This window comes from Eretmochelys imbricata, chromosome 9 (assembly GCF_965152235.1).
Source record: "Eretmochelys imbricata isolate rEreImb1 chromosome 9, rEreImb1.hap1, whole genome shotgun sequence".
Classification (NCBI taxonomy): domain Eukaryota; kingdom Metazoa; phylum Chordata; order Testudines; family Cheloniidae; genus Eretmochelys; species Eretmochelys imbricata.
This window is the reverse complement of record NC_135580.1, coordinates 41,433,506-41,458,177: the sequence shown is the minus strand read 5'-3', so window position 1 is coordinate 41,458,177 and position 24,672 is coordinate 41,433,506. Positions and strand designations below refer to the sequence as shown.

At 40.2% G+C, this 24,672-nt stretch overlaps 1 protein-coding gene across 1 annotated transcript; it reads right to left on the bottom strand.

The window, feature by feature from the left end:
• Window positions 1-1,529: 1,529 nt before the first annotated feature.
• RBP1 (retinol binding protein 1) lies at window positions 1,530-24,645 on the bottom strand. Its single transcript, XM_077826709.1, has 4 exons — window positions 24,573-24,645; window positions 23,724-23,902; window positions 6,509-6,610; window positions 1,530-1,583 (listed from the first exon to the last, which is right to left on the bottom strand). The coding sequence occupies exons 1-4, from the start codon at window positions 24,643-24,645 to the stop codon at window positions 1,530-1,532; spliced, it is 408 nt and encodes a 135-aa protein (XP_077682835.1).
• Between the last annotated feature and the right edge of the window lie 27 nt (window positions 24,646-24,672).

The window sequence follows — 24,672 nt, the reverse complement described above, 5'->3', positions numbered from 1 at the left end:
ATACTACCTGTGCATTAAATCTTCTACACGGCAGGAGATTATTATGCACAATTTCTAGCAGCCACAGTAAAAACTTCCTTGTAGTTTTATCTACTTACCTGCTAGCCTCTTTGAAATAAGAAACAAAATCAATGTGGAAAGCCTTGGATAATACCCTTAAAAAGGGATTGGCCCTTGGTCACAAGCTTTAAGTACTATTTTTGCTGACTGTTGGTCCACAACATTGCTTAACTTCAGAAACTACAATCTCTCTTCTATTACAACCGTTCAGGTGAAATCCTGCTCCACTGAAGACAACAGCAAAACTGCCATTGATTTCAGTGGAGTCAGGACTTCAATCTTTGGGTTTTTTTAAAAACAACAAAATACTTTGGATCTGATCCACATTTACACGAATGGCCCTTTACATTCTCCAGCACTGAAAAAGGGGCTGTCAAAGAGGGACTCACCAGCTAGAGTGACCCTTTGTGGCAGGATGTGGTGTGGTAGGGACTTCTCCTGTGGCGTCCTCTGCCAATTATCCCTCTGCCCCTGCAGTGGTCTACATCTTCTTGTTACTCAATCCTCTTGCCAGGTCACTTTAAAGTCTCACCCTTTCTCGGGTATGAATGTCCCACACAACTCTAATTATCAACATGGCATCTTCCATCTGTCCTGGGCTCCTCTGTAGTCCCATTCTTTTTTTCCAGGGCTGGGGGTGGGGTTCCAGATTTCTTCCCAACAGAACTCAGGAAGCCCCAACTACTGCTAAAACAACCTTCATCTATCTGGGTTTGAGCTTTCAATCCCTCCAGGTTCTCCGCAGCTCCATTCCTGTTGTGGAAAACTGATCCCGAGGGCTACTTCTCTAGAATGTAGACCCTTTCCCAGGGCCTACCCCTGAGGCTAGTTTCCCTGTGGTTTCTTTCCTCTGCCTCCTGGGTCTTTCTGTCCTGGGTCTCTCTCCTGGACCTTCTCCCCGTAATTTTCACTTCCTTCCATCAGAAGACCACCCAGCTCCTCCCCAAGCCTGAGACACCCTCCAGTTACAGCCAGATGGACTAATTTGAGGTCTGACTCCTGCTAACCCCTTTGTTTATCTATGTGGTTTACACCCCACCACAAGATATTACAAAGAAAGTCCACCTTAAGGATGCTTCACATGACTACTGCAATGTAAAGTGGCCTTAGTGTAAATGAAAAACAGCAATAACAATACTTTAAAACCCTCAAACTCACTTATATTAAACTACTTTAGACTTAGATCTACCATAAAGTAAGGCACACACAGTGATTTATGATTTTCAGTATCTTTAATTGGCATTTCTAAAAATGATTGTGTTTAGTTAGAATGATTTCTTTAAAAAAAATCCTTTTTGCAAAGACAGCACTACACAGTTCTAATTTCATTTGCACAGATGTTCAGGGGGTCTGCTCGCTAGATGTTAAGGATATACTTGGGCACTAAGAGCAGGTGGTGCTTTGGTAGCAAGTCCATACATTCTATTCTGTTCTTCTTCATCTCTGTATCAGCAATGGGCAGGTTAGGTTCACTGTACCTTCTTAAAGACTTGTTTACATTTGACACCGCCTACTCTGATTTCCTGAAAGGAAAATATGAGTCATAAGTGTGACTTACACACATGGATGTACTGTGTAAATGTCAGTTTCTAAAACACCTACTTATATGGTTAAGTCAAATATTAGATGGACAATTACGGTGGATTCAAATTAAGGAACAAGTGTTAGAGTAATCTGATAATAGGAATGTATGATGATGCAGCAACAATAACTGAAATTGGATAGAACTGTGGAAAGAAAAAAGCTAATAATTAGTACAAGGGACAAATATCCAGCCTAGGATTCCACTGTTGTAAGGATTCTCACTTTTGCACACGTTACTTTTTGCACACATCTAAATGGACATTTATCCATTGTGGGCATATAAGCAGCATATCTGCATATGCAAATTGAATAGTACCCAAGCTACATGTGCAAAAATAAGTTTTTGCATCTGCATAAGGACTGTGTCCTCACTGATGCATGGGTAACCAGTTGCAAGTGTCAAAAACAGAAGGCCGCTGAAAAATTGCCTCAGAATCTGACAAATTAACTGGAAGAAGTATATTGAACAGTGAGTGGACCTGGTACTTTTCTGTTTCATTACACATTATGTAAAAGAGGGAACCAAGAAGGGTGCAATCCCTAATTGATGTTTGGATAGCTCCATGAAGATAATTGGTAATGGAGAACTGACAGGGCAGAGAAGAAGCAGTTTAGAAGTGATCCAGTGCATTCTGCAGTGCTCCGTAGGACAGAGGATTTTACCCAAAGGCTGGATTTGAGTGGAGCATGCTTGGCTGGATATCCAGCACTTTTGTCTGGTGGCTGCCATGTTGCGTTTCATAATCTAAGACTTTAAAAAAAAAATCAGTTGGTAGTAGAGGCTGCAGAGATAAACTTCACAGTGTGAACTGCAGCATGTAAACAGATGCACTTCAGGGTGTACCCATCTTGAGAGAACAGCTCTGAGAGAAGTATGGAACATCTTGTTTATCTTAACGAATGTTCGTGCTGAAGCCAAATAAGAACACAATAACACTTTTGTTGCTCATCAAAGCACCTAAAAAAGAAGAACCATTTTATGAAAATCTGCACAATATGCTGCAAGTAGCTCCTCATTTTGGGGTCACAAATGAGCAGAGATTAGGAAACAGCCACCACTTACTTTTTCAAATCTGCTCATTGATTTTACTTGAGCGAACTTAGAAAGAACGCAAGAAATTAAATCAATATGATAAAACAAAAGAAGAGGAAATGAAATGTGTTCAAAGATAAATTAATAAATGCCCATGATCTAGCAATGGATATTGCAGGAATACAAAAGACCAATGAGGGTGAAGGAAAGAGAGCAGAAAATGATCAAGAAAGAAAGGCATGTACAAAATAGGACTGCAGTTAAAAGGAAGGTATATAGAAATCGTATAAAATGATTAGACAAACGAAGGAAAAGGAAGCTTCTATCTAACTCAACAATTATTTAAATACTGTAGATAGAGGAAAAGAGAAACAGATAAAAAAGCCTTCAAGTACACAAGGAACATAAAGTAAAATAAAAGAGACACTGGTGCCTCTGAAAGATGGGGATGATAATTGGTTTGGATCAAGTGTTCGCAAAGGAACATTGGTTAGGAAGGAAACCACTACTGAAGAAAATCAAGATAAAGCCTGAACAAATAATTAAGACATTAAACATCTGGAGTGAAATCCTGACTCCACTGAAGACAACGGGAGTTTTGTTACTGACTTCAACAGGACCAGGATTTCACCCCGAAGACTAAGGTTCCAATCCTGCAAGCTGCTCTGCATAGGTAGACTCTTATTCCCGCACAGAGCTCTACCCAGGCACAACAGCTTGCAAGACTGGGACCTAAGACACAGAACAAGCAAAGAGGATCTGTTCCAGAATCATCAAGGATGTAGCAAGAGAGATGGAGAGGATATCATTAAAAACTGGACATCTCCCATAAGCAGTAGTTACATTTACTATGCTATTTGCAGTATTTTCCACATTAAATATAGGAAATACGGCAATAAAGATAAATACCACAAGGTGGTACATGGTCATTGAAAAATGAGAGCCACTGTAGGTGGTGTTCTGGAGAAGATCCAGCCAATTACAGCTTCACAAACTTTACTTCAGCGGTGGGGACAGTATTGAGAAAACCTCCTGAAGAATAGGAAAGGGCTGAACTTTGACATTTCTGACTTAACTGAACTTAGAGACCTAACTTGGAGAAAATTTTTGAAAATGTCTTACTGAACGTTTTCAGGGCGTGAGACAAAATTGACAGGGAAGCCATGAACATAGTTTGCTAGGACTAAAGGAAAAATTTTGATATAGTATCACACAAAGACTAATCTAGGACAATAAGTATATTACTGGGCTGAGCTACTTGAATGGATGGCTGGATTTCAAAGATACTAGTAAGAGGACACAGTTCAGGATGAATGGAAACAACTAGTAGAGTTCTACAAGGATTGGTATTAGAACCAATTTTGTTCACTCTGATATATCAGTCTGGAAGAAGGAACATGCAGTAAAGTTATGAAACCTACTGATTAAAAAAAACACCACAAACTGTGAGAGGCAGTCAATACAAAAGAAAAAGGTTATAAAATTCAGAAGGAATTGGAGAATGGCCAGATAAGTGCCTGTTTTAAGTCACTGTAGTGAAACAGAATTTGAGGAAGAAAGGGGGGAAAAAAAAGAAGGAAAAAGAAGACCATCATACTACAAAATTCAGACCAGGAGAACTAGCAGGTTGGGAAACTACTAAACTCCAAGGCATAACACTCAATATATTATAAAACTGTGCAAATGTTTAAATAAATATTTGGATCATTGTGTAAAGTTCAATAGGATCATAAAATAATTATTGAAGTATCATAAAATATGTTTATGATAATTTGCCTTGGCACCAAAGGGCTCTCAGAATGACAGAGACCTGACGATCTCAATTATTTAAAAGTTTTACAAGTTTTAAATAAGGTCAAAGGAGAGGAGACCACACTGAGGATTCCAATGGGACTGATGATGCCTTTTTGAGTTAGTGAAACATACAAGAAGTGACAAAATGTACATCAGAAAAGGCTGGGCATTAAAGCAGTTTAGAGACTTTCTCCACCCAGAGTATTTTATATACAGCAGTGTCAGTACTTGGCTGGTAGAAAAGAGTGTGATTTGGCACATGTCATGCTGAGCTGGAACTGGCAATGTTGGTTATGTGTATGCTTGAATAGGAACCCTCCCAGTGGCCTTTTTTCAGAGAGCCCTTGAAGCAGCAGGTCTGGATGCTAAAAAGTCAATGGCACTTAAGCACGTATGTAATTGCTTTGCTGAAAAGAGATGGAGAAATACATGTCCTTAAAGTTAAACATAGCAGGACTCCACATCTGTGCTGCCATTGTGACAAGGATTACTTTCTCCATGGCTCCTAGCAGACTTCCCCTGCCTGGAGCCTGAATACGCCAGACATATGTAGGAATGGGGACCTGGACAGCAACAACAACACATGTAAAGATATGTGTTACAGATAGACGTGAAAAATCGGGACGGGGGTGAGGGGCAATATGAGCCTATATAAGAAAAAGACCCCAAAAGCGGGACTGTCCCTATAAATTGGGACATCTGGTCACTCTATTTACAGAACAAACTAGCAAAGGCTACAGAGCAATTAGAAGAAATGTTTTTTAAAAAGAACTGGCTGCTTTTCCCTGTGATAAGTGCTCTGCAATGTCAGTGGGAGATCCAGCTTTGACTTTTGACCCCCCTCATTAACTTCTCTCCTCAGCAAGGTTTGGGAGCATTACTGAGACAACACGTGTTCAGCTCCACAGAGGGAACGAATGACTGAACGAAGGAGCTGTCACGCAGATTGATTCAGAAGCAGGATTAGCAGGCTCAAAGGGGATTCCTATCCATTATTTCTTGATGCAATGATGGTAGCTCAAGGCCAGTGTGCCAAGTGATGTAAAACTGGGGACAATGAGGCTATACTGACTGTGAAAAATACATGTGTGGGTGAAATCTTGACCCCACTGAAGTCAGTGGGAGTTTTACCATTGGCTTCACTGGGGCCATAGTATCATCCATAGAGGTCACGCACAAAGGCATTAGGCAGTGTGTGGACAAAAAAAATTGATTACATGGGACAGACCTAAATGTGTTTCTGGGCCTCTTTCCCTCCTAACCTTTCGCAGACCCTTCTATGCAGTAAAGTGGAATTCACTTGGCTCTGGGTGCTGTTGCAGAGATCTCTGATGGCATTGTGCTACTGATCTGGAGACAGGGATTCAGCATTCTAAACAGAAAACTCCTAGGTGCTGCGTGAATTGAACGGTGAGTGGGACTAGAGATCTGATTTGCCCCCTTCAGTGGGAAAAGAACATTTTACCACATCAGGTAAGCCTCAAAGAGGATGTTATGAACCTCTATCTAGAAAAAAAATGTTATAAACTTATGTTAGTTGCTGTTAACTAGGAAATATAGATACAACAGTCAGAAAGAGCATGGCGTTTTACAAACAAAACTGCTCTCTTTGTTTTCTAAGCCAGCATTCATTCTGGCCCATATTTAAAAAGAACAATGGTATTTTTTTCTCCCTCTGGCTTATGCTGCTAGATACAGAATTTCTTCAGTCCCCATACTGTTTATATCACTGAGTGCATGAAGGATATTTCTATGACACGTCTTCCTCTGTGCACACAATTTAAATGGATAGATCTGGGAACAAACAGTTAACACAAAGATTGCCTGAATTTAGAACATTGCTCTTTGCAGAAGGGGCATGAGAGAATAATGGCCCGGCATGAAATTATTGCTCTAGAAGCAAGTCAAATGCAACACCAATGTTTAATTACTCCACAGTAAGCCAAGATAAGGTGCGGCAAGCTGTGTGCTGTTACTTTCACCATTTGAATAAATAAAAAAAAATTGTGGCATCTAAAACATGTTACATGACCATACCAGGTGCATTTCATCTCCTTCGATCCACTGGGTCCAACCACGGCCTTCTTTTTCTCCTTTCTGTACGCAAAGAAGTTTATCTCCATCCCAACTCACGTTAGTCTAGCAAAATATATACATGTTATTCAGCATTATTATGGCATTCAGTTTCATCTATTACACTTAGGTGGAGTCAATTTCCTTAAAGGAAAGCTTCAGTGTAATACAATAGGTATTTTAATCACACTATCACATTACTAAGAAGAGAAGAGTATAACTCACACACACTTTTTTTTAAACTTCTTGAAGTCATTAAAAAGAACAATTAAATGTAGTTTGATGGCAAAGCCTGAGCCACAGGAAATGAAGCTGGGTGTCTCAATACACCAGAAAAGCAGGAGACTCTTAAAGCTGTTGTAAGAATCCATGTGGTATAGTCAGATCTATGATTTTTTGGTAATGTAAGCACTCTACATGATTTCTTCACAAATGCTGACCCTCGAGCTCAGGAGAAAAAGCTGCCTTAATTCACATGTATGACCGCTCTCCCTTTTTTATACACACATGCACTCTTTCCATTGGTGCTCAAATTAGTAGTATGTTTCCAAAAGGGCCTGAAACTTTGACCTTCTAAAAGTTACGTTTCCCATCAATAGGTGGCCTCCCCAATCCTTCCTTCAGATCCTACACATGCCTGGGACCAACTACACCCTGCCTTAAAATAATAATCGGCTGTACCTAACAATAACTGTCTAGGCCTTTCCTGTGCATCCAAATGCTGAGCTGCCGTTCATGTCCCAGGCTGTCTGACATCATCGATCAAGACTTTCTGTGGAAGTAGCATCTCTACCTGGGAGACCCTTCTTTAGTTATGGAGATGCTGAAACTATGGCAGATTTCCTTCATTACGTTTTTGGTTTTATTAAATACCCTTTTAGGCCCTGGCTCAGCAACCCTTTCTTATTTAGCAAAGCACTCAAACATGCCCTTAACTTTAAGAAAGGGTGTAAGTCCCAGTGGCTGTGCTGGGTTGGGCATAATTCTGTAAACATTTATACATGACTACCTGAGTAGTTCAATGGGACTTCTCCTATGAGTAAAACAACTCACATGTGTAAGCATTTGCAGGCTCAGGCCCTAAGGCAGTACAGCTTATTTATCTTTAAAAGCAACGACTAGGTTTTTTTCTTGTAACAATGTACGATGGATTGAAATGAAATATTGTTTTGTGATATAAAAACAAAAAGGACCTGATTTTTGGCTCCATTACACTAGTTTTACTCCAGTGTTACCCTGAGCACTGGTCGAATAATACTGGTTTTAAACCAGTGTAACAGAGTGGAGAACTGAGTCCAAGGAATAAAAAAGTAAGGAATTACTGTGCAAATCTTGAAAGCCTTGAAGACATTACCTCTGTGAGCAGTCAAAAATGGAGAAAAGGTTTAATTCTACAGACATTATGGAAATTCACTTGTCTCCACCTTGCTTTTTTTTAAAAAGAAGTCAACCTACATTTGTCATGCTCAGGAGTTGAACACTGAATAGGGCTTAAGTACTACTCATCCCTATTCTTTTTTGAGGATGTGTATGTTACAAACAATTAATTCTCAAATGATAACCATGATAGCCATCATCTATAAATCCCAGGGGAAGCTTCCAACTAAACAAGCATAGAAAATGAATCATGAGAAAGATTGCCAGGGTAAATAAATGTAAGTGAGGCACTGTCAGTCATATGGAGTCTCTGAAGACAAACTATTCAACTGTCCTTGCTAAAAGTCTCTCCACTTTTTACAATGCATTCAGAAATGTTTTGGTCTTTCCCTCTAAAATAAACTCAGCAGCAAATCACATTCATAAAGAACCACCTACATTTTACTGTCTTAATACCTTACCACATGAAGGACTACTGATTACAACATGTTCAGCACATTCATCTGACAGGAGAAGATATGCATAAAAATTATTGTGAAATAAGTCACAAAGGGTTAAAATGGCCAGTTAGAAAATTCGAACTTCTAAGATGTAGATGTTCTAGCCATTCATAAGATTCACAAGCGTAACACTAGTTTTCATTTGTCTCTTTTTGCAATGTCTATTTTAAAACCAATTTCCATTAAAGATTAAGTTGGCTTCCTTTACTGGTGGGTTCCTCACAGCCTGAACCCTTCCATTAAGAATTAATGATAGCTGCAGATATGCACAATGCTGCCATGGCAATCAGCAATATTGTTCTATCCACCCCCATACGCACTAGTAAATGAAGAGCAGGAAGGCTATGCGGGCTCATGAAATATACTAATGGAAATGATTAAAGCAAGATGTTTAAGAAATGTTGGTGAATATACAGGACATACTCAAGGGACACTTGTTAAGGAAAAAGCATCAACAACCTCCCATTATTATTTTTAACTACGTACCTTGACTTTTGCAGGTTTTCAGGAGTCTTTGTACCATAGAAGAAACTAATCAAATTGTATTGGAACTAATCAAAAGCAGTTTGTGATGAACAAGATTAAGTGACAAAGAGGGAGGACAATGGGGCTGCATAAACTGAGGGCAAGATCTGCACCCTAATTATTTACATAAATATAAAGGCCATAAATATTCTATAAAAAAGAAAAATTAGAGAAGGTCAATATCAAGGCATTCAAAGAGTGTGTGTGGGGAGGGGAGGGGAGGGGGGTAATTTCAAAACAGAAGAAATATTCATTCACATTACTGAGCTCGACTCTGAAGCTACACTGGTTTACACTGGCTGAGAATCTGGCCCACTCACCTTCCTAGAGAACTGAGTGAAGTGCATTCTTCCCATTGCATAGTGGGTAGCGGGGAACGGAACTGACCGGATAACTGTGTTTTGCCAAGCACAGCCACAGTGAAACTTAAAGCCTGTTTGGCCTGTAATGCTGAATACAGCATGGAAAAATCACTTCAGTGAAAGAAACATTTACAAATAAAAGGCTCAGTCCTTCCCCAATGAAGTCAAGCGGAGCATTTTCTACTGACTGCAAGTGGAACGGGAGTGGTCCCCATGAAAGCTAATTGTAGAACAAGTACCTATGAATATTAGTTAAAACTGGACAAATATGGCAAAAAATAAATTTCCAAATATTTGTCCTAATAAAGCCTGTAAATTCACTTTTGTGGCATTCACAATACTTTATATTCATTCCTATGAACATTGAACCATTGATTTGTTTTTGGTTTTTATTCACAAATTAGGTAAGTCTCAAACATACTTGTGAAAAATGCATTTGGTGCCATGGGTTTTGAGAGGAGGGTGAATATATCCATCTTAAAATTTATTTGATTCCTTTTTATCCGTTTATAAATTCTTCAGTCATCCAATCCCAGAGTGTAAACAATAGTTGGTGACTTAGGCAACCAATAGCAACTAATCAAAGTGAATAATGTATCAACAATTCATAGTCTGAAATAAATTCATATAAAGCTGTCAAACAATTCTGAATAATGAAAAAAATCTGTAAAAATGGACCACCCCCATGTGAAGATAACTTATGGACACAAAAAAAGCTAAATGTATGTAGTAAGTAATTCACTACATATAGTTTGCACAGATAATGTAAATCATAAGCCACAAAGCAGCAACACACTGGGCCTGATTCTATTCTGATCTTACACTGTTGTTTACCAGGAATAACTCCATTTAAATCAGTTGCATTATGTAGGTGTAAAGCCAGTGTGAGATCAGAATAAGGTTATGTTCATCCAATGCTCATATCAACAATAATAAACTTTATGCATCTTTGTCTAACTTGTAAGAGGTCTGATAACTCCTCTCTAGTCTAGTTCAGCTGGGGAAAATAAAGAAATCTTTCTAGCAGCACAGGGAGACAACTTTATTCCCCCCCTCAGCTTTCTAAGGTGATTAAAATGCTGTCTGACCTCAGAAAAATGCAATGTTTTTATGTTCCTTTTTACCAATCAAGGTTAGACATTCCTTTAAGTGATTTAGCATGACCCCCCAGAGGCACAAGGCAAGAGATTGCATTAATTCTGCAGTTTTATTACCTAGAATTCCCAATAGTCTTTTTTGCCTTCTCTTTGGATGCATGGATATACATACACACTTGAATGATGCAAGCAAATCAAATCTTTTCTGACCTTATGTTGTGCTCATTTTCCTACAGGATTCAAAGAGAACAGAACCTATTAGAGAAGAACACAGTGTTCTCCTCATCTTTGTTCCAGAGGTAGCAGAAATTGGTATGTCAGGAGAATTAATCTTAATCAGTAGTATTTTATCATTGGGGGTTTTCCCTTTAGCTCAAACTCTTAATGGCTGATAAAAAAAAAAGCAACTGAGAAAATACTACTGAGTGGAAATAGGGCAATATTTTTAGAACAGAAGAGATCTATTTCTATTTTCCATGAGATGTGACCAGGTTAGCTACAAAAACCATGAGGAGTCCAGTGGCACCTTAAAGACTAACATTTATTTGGGCATAAGCTGTTGTGGGTAAAAACCCCACTTCTTCAGCTGCATGGAGTGAAAATTACAGATACGGGCATAAATATATATTGGCACATGAAGAGAAGTGAGTTACCTTACAGGTGGAGAACCAATGCTGAAGGCCAATTTAGTCAGGGTGGATGTGATCCGCTCCCAGTAATTGAGGGGGAGGTTTCAATACCAAGAGATGCACTTTAGAAATCTCTCCCCTGTAGAGTACATTACTCACCATATGGACAAGCAGGAAGAAAGCTTGCAGCGCTGCTGCCTGTTGCATAATGCCATCTGCTGGACACCACATACATTGAACAGACAACTAAGACTCAAGAGGAAACAGGCGAGAGAGAGATGTGGAGATAGAGTTTGGGTCTCTGAGTGAAAAATTTTAACCCTGGTTCATCTGTTAAAATCTTGATGTCATAAATTAATAACAATTCACTGAAGCCTGGGATTCCTTGCTTCCTTGAAAATCTTACACTGCCTGGAGGATAAAGTGAATATTTCAGTTTCCATTTCTGCCAGTTTGACATCCTTCCCATGAATAGGGCATATTATAGGGAAATAATATAGGAGACATTAAAAAAAAACATCCAAAGGGTATAAACAGTTTTACTTCAGCACAAACACGGCACTTTAATCACCATAATATTACTATATTATTGGAGTGCATTACACAACTTCTAAAACATTTAAATCTTAGATTAAACATGCTGGGAAAAGGCTCTATGTCTATGATTCAGACATTCAGAAGGAAGCTATGGAAGTACCCTGCTGGGGTTTACATTGGAAGATAAAACAGTTCTTTTCCGCTATAAACTAATTACTTATACAAAGAAGAAGAGTATTTTAGAGAGACAAGGTGGGTGAGGTAATATCTTTTATTGGACCAACTTCTGTTGGTGAGAGAGACAAGCTTTTGAACCACACAGAGCTCTTCTTCAGGTCCAGGGAAGGAACTCCAAGCATCACAGCAATACTTAGAATATTTCAGTGACTCTTGGCTGGGAGACACCCAGTTATTTCAAAAATGTAATGTAGATTTTTGGATTCATAACTGCTTGTGCTGCCGCTTCTACTTCAAACAGTAAACAAACCCTTTAAACCTTCCTTACACTTTTCATTCTCTTAAAAGAAAAGACCCCCTTAAATTATTGTAAACATTAACTAAGGCACAGAATACAGTGCTGAAGTGGAATATTTGTGTAGTCTGTAATGACTTTAGTTTGAGGCAGAAAACACATGACAGTGGCAGGCAGGCATTTGGCATGATGATTGTGTCTCACTGTGTGCCTGTTAGGATTACTTACTGGCTCGCTGTAACTCCTGTTCCCGACAAATACAAAACACATTGACATCTTTAAAAAAAAAAAAAAAAGGACAAGACCTATAGATCTATGTGCTGCAGACCTACAGAATTCCCAAGCAAGCAACATGTGCTTACCTGGGGGATACCACCGGTCCTGAAAATTGCACAACACTTCTGATTGTTAAACTTTAGTTAAACTCCATTTTTGCAGGTCACAAAAAAGGATAGACTGGACAAAAGAGCTTGTTAAGGGGCTTAAAGTTATTTCAGTATATCCATTAACAATCAGTTAGGATGCATGAAATTAAGTGGTATTGTGATGGGAGCTGGGCACTGAGCCAGGACTTCTTGCTTATATTTCTGACTCTGCCACTTAGCTGCAATGTGACCTTGGACTAGTCACTTAAACCTCTGTGGGTCAAATGCGGCTTAAAGCGGGTACAATATCCACAGAAATTTTAGAGGGAAACCAGTAGTGATGTCCTCCTGATAGTACTGTGTCTGTGCACAATCACATAGCTCCTTCTCCACACACAAGCCACAACCTTCAATAGCTGCTTGTATTTCAGGCCTCTATTTGACACTGGGATCTTTAAAGTCACCCCCAACAACTTATTCACCTGTAATAGTTCTATTTTGCCCCCATTTCCTTTTACCTTTTTGTGCTAAAGCCTCTCTGGGTTTTCTATTTCCAAGTTACAAGAAGGTGGTTGTAAATACTATTAATTTACTTACCATGTTTTTAATTCTAACTGTACAGTACTTGAGTGCTTTAGTTAGCAGGTCTGAGGTGACTCTACAAAATAGATTGTACTGTATCCACTGCCCCAAATAGGTATCCTGGAGAAGTCTGAGAAAGCACAAGCTTTTAAACACTCAGACAGCAAATAAATCTTTCTTCTTCTATCTCTGAGGTTTGTTTTATCATTTGTTGCCTTATATTATACATATTCTTGATGCGCTGAGCTGTATGGTCTCAATTAAACTGCTTTTCTTCAGATGTCTTTATTTTGCTTGGGTGTTTAATTCACTAAAAAAAATTGATTGCCTCATCTGTTTGTGAGTTATGAACATTGTAATTTAAATATGCATCCAAAGCATCTTCCTGAAAAGGAAAGCCCAGAATACACATTACACATGCCCATTTCAGCAGTAACACTATAGTCTTCAAGTGTGGGCCAATGAAAATTTATGAATGGAACATTCAGTAAAACCAAACAAACCTATTGACTATCCTTTTGCATTTCCCCCAGTGGCAACCACACTAGTGTAGTCTTCATGGAAGTAAGGTCAGTCACAATTCCTACATTTAGTGATAAATCATATTGACACGGGGTCACAAATATCGACTTCTGAGATTTACTCCAGTATTCATCAGAACTGTTTTATCAGAAAACGGTATTTTTCCCTTTGTGGCCCAAATGCAAAAGCTTTTGATGCTGGCTTTCCAGAATGTTTCCTGCTGTACTATCCCTAATGTGCTCACATGCACAGTGCAGCATATAATCTAAACCTGCTAGCATATTTTATTGATGAATAAAAGACAATAACATGAATTGTTCAAAAATTAAAGAACTATTTTTTTTTACTGATCAAGAACAACAATGGACGTTTAAGAAGAATCCCACCTTGTAGCATCTAAAGATGTGAATTGTAGCTACTGCCTTTCATCAAAAATGTGTTATTGATTTCCCTTCCTTTAGGGACTACAGCATAGGCACTTCTGTTTTTCTTCCTAATAGCACTCAGAGAGGTGTCTTTATATTGCCATGCAGCAAATGGCTGCAGTGACCCAAGACTGTATGCCACATTCCCGAACATAGTCCTTCTCAATCCAGTGATTCTGTTCGTATCTTACTCAATGAAGCCAATAATAGTTGAGGGTGCTCAGTACTTTGCAGGATGAGCCCCTTTTGTGTCATTTAAAGCAAGCCAAGAACACTGCAAGGAAAAACTGCGCAAACTTCCAGGGCACTACAGAGAGATGCAGAGTTATTGTTGCTGACTCACCAGACCAGACCCCAAGAGTAGAAAAAGGGTATGTGTCTGAAGCTGAGAAAACTAGGGGCAAAGGCCCTGCAGTGACAAACACAGGCAATATGCCTTAATCAGGAAAAAAAGCTTAGATTGAGGTTCTGTGTTTTGTTAGCTACGGTAACAAAAGTTTGCAGCACCTCTGCCCTTTCACTCTTCTCTACAGAGCTTTAGAGCAGACCCAGTACCAGGAATCCCACAGTTTATTGCTGAAATGAACAAAATTATGGTCATCATCTGATGTGATCAAACATGGAGCAGAAAATTCATCTTTCCCTTTTGACCTATGTCAGAATTTGAATTTATGTCTCCAGCAATGACAGGTTAGCTGAAACAATCCATTAATCTACCTTCTTGTACAATATTTTAACAATATTTCAACTACTACACAGAAATTGTGAACACAGTGGGACTGAAGCAATCATTAAAATAGTCGTTCTTTACATCTACAAGTTGTTTGAGAAAAATGCAAAGTTACAGGAGTTGGAAGACTGACTCAGGTGAGGAGAAGAAATGGTAGGCCTCCTCTGAACCCATGACCTGGCTCCTCTGCAAATAAAAGACAACATGGGTGATATAGTTACCACCGGACTAGCGACACAAAGACAAGCTAATAAAAACAGAGTACAATTAAAGTGACACAGTATGAGTTAGTGTCACATGGACATTCTTCTGACACTTCTCTAGTCATACAACAGGAATCATAGGATGAGATTTAGTTGATGGCAAAGGCTGATACAGTAATATCGAGTACAGGTGGACAATCAAAAATCCAGGAGATCCAGGATATCTCAATAAATATACAAAAGCTCACTGAACATCAAACTCATAATAAGTGTTGCCCAAACTGTGACTCAGAACCATAAGCAGGAATAGGACAATGTCAGCAAAAAGACAGCCTAGAGCTGAACAAGTGAACTAAGCTCAACAAGACATTCTATCTACTTTGTAACAAAGAGTTCCATCTGGTAGTGCATGAAGCAACCCACTCTCCTGAAAATGCAGTTTCTCTCAGTGGACCGTCTGAATCAAAAACGTGTGCACTTTTTATTTTCCGGCTTCAGTTGGGATTTGCACATGAAATCCAGGAAGCTGAATCCGCTACGGAAATGCTGAGAAAACAAAGCTATTAGGTTCCCAAACTGTTGAAATGCTACAGGCTCTGAAACGCAGCAAAAGAAGAAGATGATGACCTAAAGAACATGATGCCTGAACCATGTGTAAGGAAATCAGTTCCTTCATGTTTCCTATTTGCCTGTCTCTATGTGTGGCTTTTTCTTTGTTTTATTTTACAATCATGAACCTTGATAAGCCAGAGACAAATAAAATTTCTTGAACAGCATCAGTGTTGTGCTGGAGAAAGTATGCAAAACTGGCTTCCAACAAGGTTCTCAAAATGCAAGTGATCTACAGTAGTAAGACAATGTTGTATCCTAAGAGATGCTCTTACTACATGTTCAATGAGTTTCATGACAGACTTGCCAGAAGTCCAAGAAAAATTGAAGTTAGATGCAGGGAAATACATTTCTTCCGCAAATGACTCATCCCAAGTATACAAAGCTTTTCAGCATCTACAAAGAATTTTAAAATGTTTGGTTTCTCCTATCAACTTGGAAATGATCCAGGTGGGCAGGAACTGTAGCTAAAGAAGTGGTGCCAAGAGCTTGGCTGTTTGTGAACAGAAGGACCACGCACAGCCTACAGAAACATTTGTGTCATTTAGACTATGGATCTGAATGTATTGCGTTTTGATCTGACTATAGAAATTAAATGCACTTGAAAATTGTCTTCCATTCCACTGGAGACTCTTCCACTGGGTTTGGAAAAGTGGACCATTGAGCTGGAATGTGGCTTAGAGATGGAGCCTGTGCTGGAAGGGCTGCAAAGTTGCTTCCTATTGAAAGTGAATCCCCAGGATTCTTCAGACAGATTTCTTCCTGGGGTGTACGTGGCAGTCGCACCTCTGCCACCCTGTCAAAGGATGCAACAAATATTCCCAGGAGCGGAGGGGAGAATGGGGCCAGGATTAAGGTATCCCACTGGTGGCATTATCTGTGTGTTGAGCCTGTGCTTCCTAGCCACATTGGGTAGATCTACACAGCAGCTGGGAGGGGCTTCCCAGCATGGATAGACACACATGCTTGAGCTAGCATGCTCAATATAGGATGGTGGCTGTGGTGGCATGGGTGGCAGCTTGGGCTAGCCTCCCATGTGTATACGCAGGAGTTAGTCAGGATTGTACTCGTGAGGCTGCACTGCTATTTTTAGCACACTAGATAGAGCAGGGTGAACATCTACATACATTGTGTATGTACACAATGGAGCTGTTTATTTCATCCTTTCCCCCACACTCACACTTGTACTCTCGCTACCATGATCCGGCCCCCAGTGTCCTGTCTTCTGCTTCACTTTGCAGCACCAAAAGTTAATTCAAAGCAAATAGGTTGGTAGGGTGTACCACAATGTCCCTCTCTTGCTGTGGGTGCTCCTCTGAGTTCTGGCACCTGGCAACAGAAATCTGCCACTATAGGACTCTGGAACATGTTTGTTCAACTAGGGTATGTTTGCACAGCAACTAGATGCCCACAGCTGGCCCATGCCAGCCAACTCGGGTGCTCAGGGCTCTGGCTGTGGGGCTGTTTCATTGCTGTGTAGACTTCAATGCTTAGGCTGGAGCCTGGGCTCTAGGACCCTGCGAGGAGGGAGGGTTCCAGAGTTGGGCTGCAGCCAGGGCCCAGAAGTCTATACAGGAATGAAACAGCTCTACAGCCCGAGCCTGAGTCAGCTGGCACGGGCCAGCCGTGGGTTTTTCTTTGCTGCATAGACATACCCTTATAGGCCTGCTCAAATCTCTACTGAAAGACAAACTCGCCAGAATTTGTGGGCTCCACAGCAGAGGGCTGTAAATTCTAACGTGCACTAGCATGTCCCACACTAACTGGCCTCTATGGACACTCTGGGTATGCACCAAAAGTTCCTTAGTGTACCTCAACGTAGTACTGTTTGAAACAAGCCCAGAGGATAGAATGGTAGAGAGACGACAGGGACTGAGGGATGTTTTATCCTCGAGATGGGGGATGTAAGGGCATACTTGAAAGCACAGAGCAAAGAGCCCAGAGGAAGTAGAACTGTTACAGGAGGACAGAATCCGAAAAGGAGGCAGGAACACAAGACACATGAATCAACCTGTGGGTCAAGTGGAAGGGCTGCGGATTTAGAAGCAGGTTGTTCAACACATCTCATTAAAATGGCACAATTGATAATGGGCCTCAGACTTGTGCTGAGTACTACTTTTCTCTCTGAGCGGTCCCATGGAAATCCCTGTGATTATAATTACAGGGTGCCTGCTCTTCAGGTAGACATGGTCTTAATTATGATTCCTGATATAAAATAGATTAGCAACAGTTCATTCCTCTTGTAGAATCCAGTAATACCGTGGACTAGATCCTCCCTAAATACTTGTTAATTAACTTCACATCTTATGTAATGTTATAATGGGCCCAATTCTGACCTCACACTTGTGTAAAGCAGAAGTGACTTGAAAGAAGCAGGTAGCCTTGTACCTGGTGGGAGAGAGATCAGAACCAGTCCTATCAAGTCTACTTATTCCATTACTGAATGTAATGGAATAAGGTTAAATTTATTTGTAACAGTCAAATAATTACTTTAAACTATTGTAATGTACATGCAGAATAGACACATCCTTTCACAAATTTAAGGCTCGGATAATTAGTAAAGGTAAAGAATTTTTCTATGGCTAACACAGTTAAAGTCAAATCCAAGTAATAAAAACTCAACAGCAGAGGGAAAATACTGTGAAAATATACATTACTGCTGTGGACTGATATGAATGCAGGCATCCTGCTTGCATTTCTCAAAAAGATAAAATTACATGTTATAACACAGCTCTTTCTAAACAAGCACTCTATTCTTAAGGTGAACGCATTGCAGAGAAAACCTATTAAAAACAATAAAAGAAACACTTTCTAAAAAGCTTACCAGAGATCAACCAACTCCAACAAGGACTCGGGTAGGTGTCAATCCTTCCAATCCTTTCTCAAGGATTGGAGCCCTTCTTTGAACAGAAGGTCCTGTCCATTTGTCCATCAGACTATTTATCCCAGAGTCATTTATTTGGCTCTTGGTCCCTGGAGAATCAGTATATGTGAGCCTTTCCAGGAGTTGGTATCTTTGTGGTGGGGTTACAACTGGGCTGATTTGCCTTAATCTCCACATGCTGTTTTTAGTTCTTGGAGGAGGGGCAGTAGCTCTCCCCCATGGTGTAGAACACATCATACATAAACCATTCTTTTAAAACAATGGACTTGAAAGATACTTAAACTTAATTCAGCAAAGGTCCAACAAGCCCTGTCTGGCCTCTAGCAGTGATCAGTATTGATGCTTTAGCAGAGTATAAGGACAAAAACCCTGATAAAGCACCTAGCTCAATAATACCAACCCCACTCGTGACATTCTGTACGTCCTTTATGCCACATCAGAGTCTTTGTTCTCTGATAAGAATCAGCTCAATCTCTTTAGTCTTTCCTCATCACAGGTGCTATTGATATTTGGAATTATTCTAACTATCCCACAACCTGTCAAGGTTACATTTTCCCTATGGAAATATGACCAAAATGTAAACTAAGTGTACACAATGAAGAGTCACCAATTTTTTATCTTGTATCGATATAACTTACTGTTTGTATTATCTATTAATTCATCTGCTTTTTAAAAATAATCTACACACAGTGGACTAGTGGCATCACAGGGTATTCTGATATAAACCTATGATTCCAGGAGCTGGTGCTTTAAAAAAACCACGAAATATTGTGAGGTAAAATTGCAAGAGTTGGCAACACTGCTGAGAAGTCAGGGAATGAGCAAGCAGATAGGATCTAGGAAAATAATAATTGTTAGTTAAAAGGAGAGCTGCTGTACAGATGTTATTCACAACCTCTGCAACTACGTAGTTATTTATACCGGTATCATCAAAACATTGAGGTCTTACATTAGATGCTTACATCCAACACAGTTATGTATATTGCCAACAAGAATTTTCTCAAAACTGAACTTCCTGATACCTCATAGGCAATATCTCTGTAGTATCTTCTAGTACATCAACTCAGTGTAGGATTTACTTGAACCACTTTTCTATCAAAACAATATTTACTTCTACACTGTGACTCACAGGATGGGCTTCTGCCTAGTTTCACAGATGTGAAAAGGCAGCAATTTCCTGATTGTGCTTCATTTGGAAGCACTCATACAAGGCCCGGTTGTGCTTCTATTATCATTTACTAACAGTACTAACATAACGCCAAAAGGCCCCAGTAAATGTCTCATAGTAACAGTGTCTGCCCTGAAGAACTTCCACTCCTTGCCTTGTCTATTTAGATTGTGAGAAAAAGAGATATTATCCCCAGCCTACAGATGGGAAACTGAGGCACAGAGAGATTTAGTGACAAGCCCAAGGTCCTACATGAAGTCTGTTATCTCAAGTCCCAGTTCAGTTTCATAACTACTGAACCATCCTTCCTCTCAGGATACTCAAAATCACACTTCCCTCCACAGAGGGGAAGTGTGCAAGATGCAACATCTATTTGGAAGATGAAGCCATTCTCACTTTCCCAGCTCATGCCAGTGTGGAAGAGAGGAGGAATCAAGGCCAAATTCCACCTTCTCCCTGCTCCTTTCAGAGTGACTTGCCCCCAGGAACACTAGGCAGGAACAGTCCCTGTGCTTCTTGTTCCGTCCCTTATTTGTGCCAGAGTCAGAAACTAGTGATTAGTCACTCAAAGGCTATGGGCACCTGTAGCGGGGTGGTCACCCTGCTCCGGCCCTGAATGGGTTAAAGCAGCCCTGGAGAGGGCTGTGGCGGGGAACAGCAAGGCTGATGGGAGGAAGCAGCCACAGCTGCGGCCATGCCCCAATCAGGCCACAGTTGGCCTTTATAAGAGGGTGGAGGGCCAGAAGGTGAAAGAGTCTCACTCTAGCCTGGGAGCGAGAAGGGCTAGCTGCCTGGGAGCAAGGTACCTGAAGCCGAGCAGCGCTGGGGAAGGGCAAAGGGAGCTTGGGGAGCTCCAGCCTGATAAGTCCCCAGGCTGCAGGCCTTGGTGAAGGCCTACACAGGTACTGGGGCTGCAGAGGGGCAGCCCAAGACTAGGCAAAGGCAGCAGGTCCTAACCCCTTGCCAATGATGAGTGGTCATTACAGACTGCAGTCTGCCCCAATGAGCAGAGCTAGATGATGACTGGCAGTAGCCACTGGGGCAAGGTGGGTTTAGAGGGTTGGGGGTTCCCCTGGGAGGGGAGACCCAGAGTGTGGGGGTACTGCTGGGGCAGAACCCCAGGGTAAAGGGCACCGGGGTCCAGGAGGGACACGGGGCCAGCGGCAAGCGAGACATCGGCCTGCAGAGAGTGCTCCAAAGCTGGAAAAGAGCTAATTCCCAGGACAACCAGCAGGAGGTGCTGTGCCAGTTAGTCATCGCACTGGTACAGCACCACATTGCGTATTGTTCCCAGGGTCTGGAGAGCAAAATAACCTGAGACAGTTCCAGTGTGCAACCCTCCTATGATATAGGAGAGCTGGGATCTCATTCTTAAAAAAAAAAAGGAGTACTTGTGGCACCTTAGAGACTAACCAATTTATCTGAGCATGAGCTTTCGTGAGCCACAGCTCACTTCATCAGATGCATACCGTGGAAACTGGATGGGCTATCACCAGCAGGAGAGTGAATTTGTGTGGGGGGTGGAGGGTGAGAAAACCTGGATTTGTGCTGGAAATGGCCTAACCTGATGATTACTTTAGATAAGCTATTACCAGCAGGACAGTGGGGTGGGAGGAGGTATTGTTTCATATTCTCTGTGTATATATAAAGTCTGCTGCAGTTTCCACGGTATGCATCTGATGAAGTGAGCTGTGGCTCACGAAAGCTCATGCTCAAATAAATTGGTTAGTCTCTAAGGTGCCACAAGTACTCCTTTTCTTTTTGCGAATACAGACTAACACGGCTGTTACTCTGAAACCATTCTTAAAAAAATAATCCATTTATAATTCCATAGGAAGCACTAAACTATAAACCACACTATTACCCAAGGCAATTCTGGCAGATATAATGAGGCTAACATTACTAATGTAGTTATTTAGTTGCAGAGCTGCAGTTCTAGATTGTTTATAGCATTGGTGACCAAGATGTAAGATCAGACTTGGTGAAAGTGTCATATCTCAGGTATATTCCACCAGATTCCTGACCGGAATTTTGGACCAATTGCAGCAGATGATGCCACCCAGGTAATCCATCCTGGGTTTTAGAGCAAGCCCAGTGAATTCTGGGACAAGTCTTTGAGAATTCAGTCAGTATTGTGACTCATGCAAATCACACAGGGTCAATAAAGCTTAAATAGTTGTATATCTCTCTATTGAGCCTCTATGCCCTGATTTAAGGAGCTGCCAGTAACTAGAAATGCTGTACTATACTATACCACCTTTTGGGGGGAAAGAGAAGAGGGAAGGAGGGGAAAAATGCCTTTTTTTCCCGTCCGGGTGTCTGGGCTCTGAAGCAAAGAGTACTGAAGGTTTAGCCCATGCAGTGGCTTGACACATATCTAGCCATTCCCTTTCACTGGATCTCGTAAACCTTCCTTTTTCTGCCATTGCTGGATCAAAAGTAAACTTCTACATCCTGATGTCAGAGAAAAATATTAATCAGTCATAGAGATGGCCAGGTTTTTTTAAGAATGGGAGTCTATTATTTCATTTCTGCTTTGTTTCCCTGCTACAATGGCTGGTAAAATAATTTTCTTTAGCTCGTCAGCAACTCCTGTGCTTTAGGAGATTGCAGAGATGGCATGCCCTAAGACTAATGGGAGAGATAACATCCAGTCTCAGACTTATCTAAGTAGCTTGATAGTCTTGAGCCTTTTCTGCTAATTGGTATTATTGGTCATGAGATACCTCTTGCCAGAGACAATATTTTGTAAAAGCTCACAAGGGAGAGCACTTGGAGACACTTACTTACTGTAAGATTTGCTCTGGTTTTGTCTTGTTAAATGGATGTGCTAAGCCTGCTGTCTGTAGTGTAGCGAAACTCTCCATTGTCGACCAGTATATACTGGCTACTTGCATATATATTATATTGATAACATGTATTATCCACACCATATATATTAAGCATTAAGCACAAATATTACTAAACATAAATATAGCAGTTAAATAGCCTAAATTGGCCTATATCTTTATTATACTCCTGTTCACTTATGCTCAGTATTCCATAACACTTTGCATACCTGAAGTAAGCTATGGCTTAAGTAGATAGGAAAGCTGTCAGGATCAGGACATGTGATTATTTTATTATAGCAACAGAACGGGAGTTCCCCTCACAGGCTAACTACCCTAGGACAAACCTAGGAGGTGTCTTCACGTTCTTTAATACCTCAAACACATGTGTTCAGAACAAAATATAAGGGGTACACCATGCTACCAGAAAAGCCAGGTAGACAGCTGATCAGTTAAATCTACAAAAAGAAAAGGAGTACTTGTGGCACCTTAGAGACTAACCAATTTATCTGAGCATAAGCTTTCGTGAGCTACAGCTCACTTCATCGGATACATTCAGTGGAAAATACAGTGGGAAGATTTATAGTGAAATCTAGTTTCACATGACATCCACAGTACCTTTCGTTGGTAAACAGGTAGTGGATAAAAAGGGTGTAACTGCGGGAGCACACCTTCTGCGCAAGGTGAATGTAACAACGCTGCATGAGACAGCTTCATGGAAAATGGTATCATCCATATAGATCCTTTTTCCTGTACTATATTATAACTGGCCTAGAGCAATAAACCTGACTGGCATTGGTTATGGCCTCTTGTATATATTTCATAACAAAGAGTGTGGTCAAGTAATTGACTATACAACTTCTCAACACCACAGAAGTGAGGGAAGGTAGAGAGAGAGAGAGAGAGAGAGGAAAAGCACCAGTTCCTAAACATTAGGGGCCTCCGTCCTGTCACCCTTGCTCATATTAAGTAGTAAATTACCCCACTGAGATCAACAGGGTTGCTTCTGTGGTGAAGCACTACTCAATATAAGGGTGGCACAATGTGGCTGTAAATGACTTTTTGAATAGCAAATGTCATTCTACAATTACATTATACTAGAGACAATTTAAACCTAGAGCCTGTTCTTTAATAAAAGAAATAACTTCACATTCAAGTTTAACATTAACATTCCTTTATTGTAAAGACAAGCTAAAAACAGTTTACAGCCCTGTCTAAATGAAGCTGTCAAATACAAAAATAAAAATTCTAAGAATAACCACATGAAAATGTCTTGCCTCTGCATCCTGCTGCAAGACCTAGGATTATTACTAATTATTTCTAATCTTTTTTTGTCATGCAATAGTAACAGTTCTAATACTTACCATGCATTTGCGATCATCTACCCCTGCTAAATCCTCCTCAAACTCTTTTCCTACATCAAATTCCATGATGTAGTTTCTAAAAGTGCTTAGCGTTTTAATGATCATATGATCTCCATTCTGAATGATTTCTTTGTCAGGTTTTAGCAAGTTGGCAATTTTTCTCACAGCAATGTTTACATCTGAAAGCAAAACAGAAAAAAAGATTTGCAGTAAAGCCACAAATCTACAACAATACAAGACTTGTACAACTTGAGAGGATTGGGATGGACCAAAATACAAGTACATAGTTCCCTGGCTGTTTTACTAAAGTTAATTACAAGTGAATTAATTTGCTTACTTGGAAAAAACCTTGTACCCTTTACATTTATTACCACAACAAACGTGTTTCTAAACAAACAGATGAAAGGAAACATGACATTACTAATTCCTACTGAGCTATTTGACACAAATTCATTCTGATTACTTAAAAATGCTACTTCTATAGAAATAAGCATTTTACGTACCTCCCTGCCAACTGCATATACACAAACTTCTACATCAAGCACATTTTGTTTTCTTTCCACCTACATGTATGTTGAGAGAGTAATTTTTGCTTGCTCTTTAAAGTTCTGTAGCTGAATCTCTGCATAGATTAGTGGTAGTAAGGTAAAAAGCAAACAGGTCGCTTAAAGCAAATCAAACAAAACTTTGCATAACACAGAGTAATCATATTTTTTGAAGAAAGCATTTTTTAAAGACTGCATTAAAATTGTGGTTGTGACTATCCCAGAAGAAATCAAATCCAACCCAAGACTAAGAGAGGTGGCATTTTATTGATTATTTGCTAAAGAAACATGAAAGAAATCTTACCCAGTGCTTTCAGATACTCCTCAAAATTGTCATTGCTAAGCATTTTCCAGTAACCATTGAAATTTGCAGGCATTTCTGGGGTATATGATAGCCAAAGCCT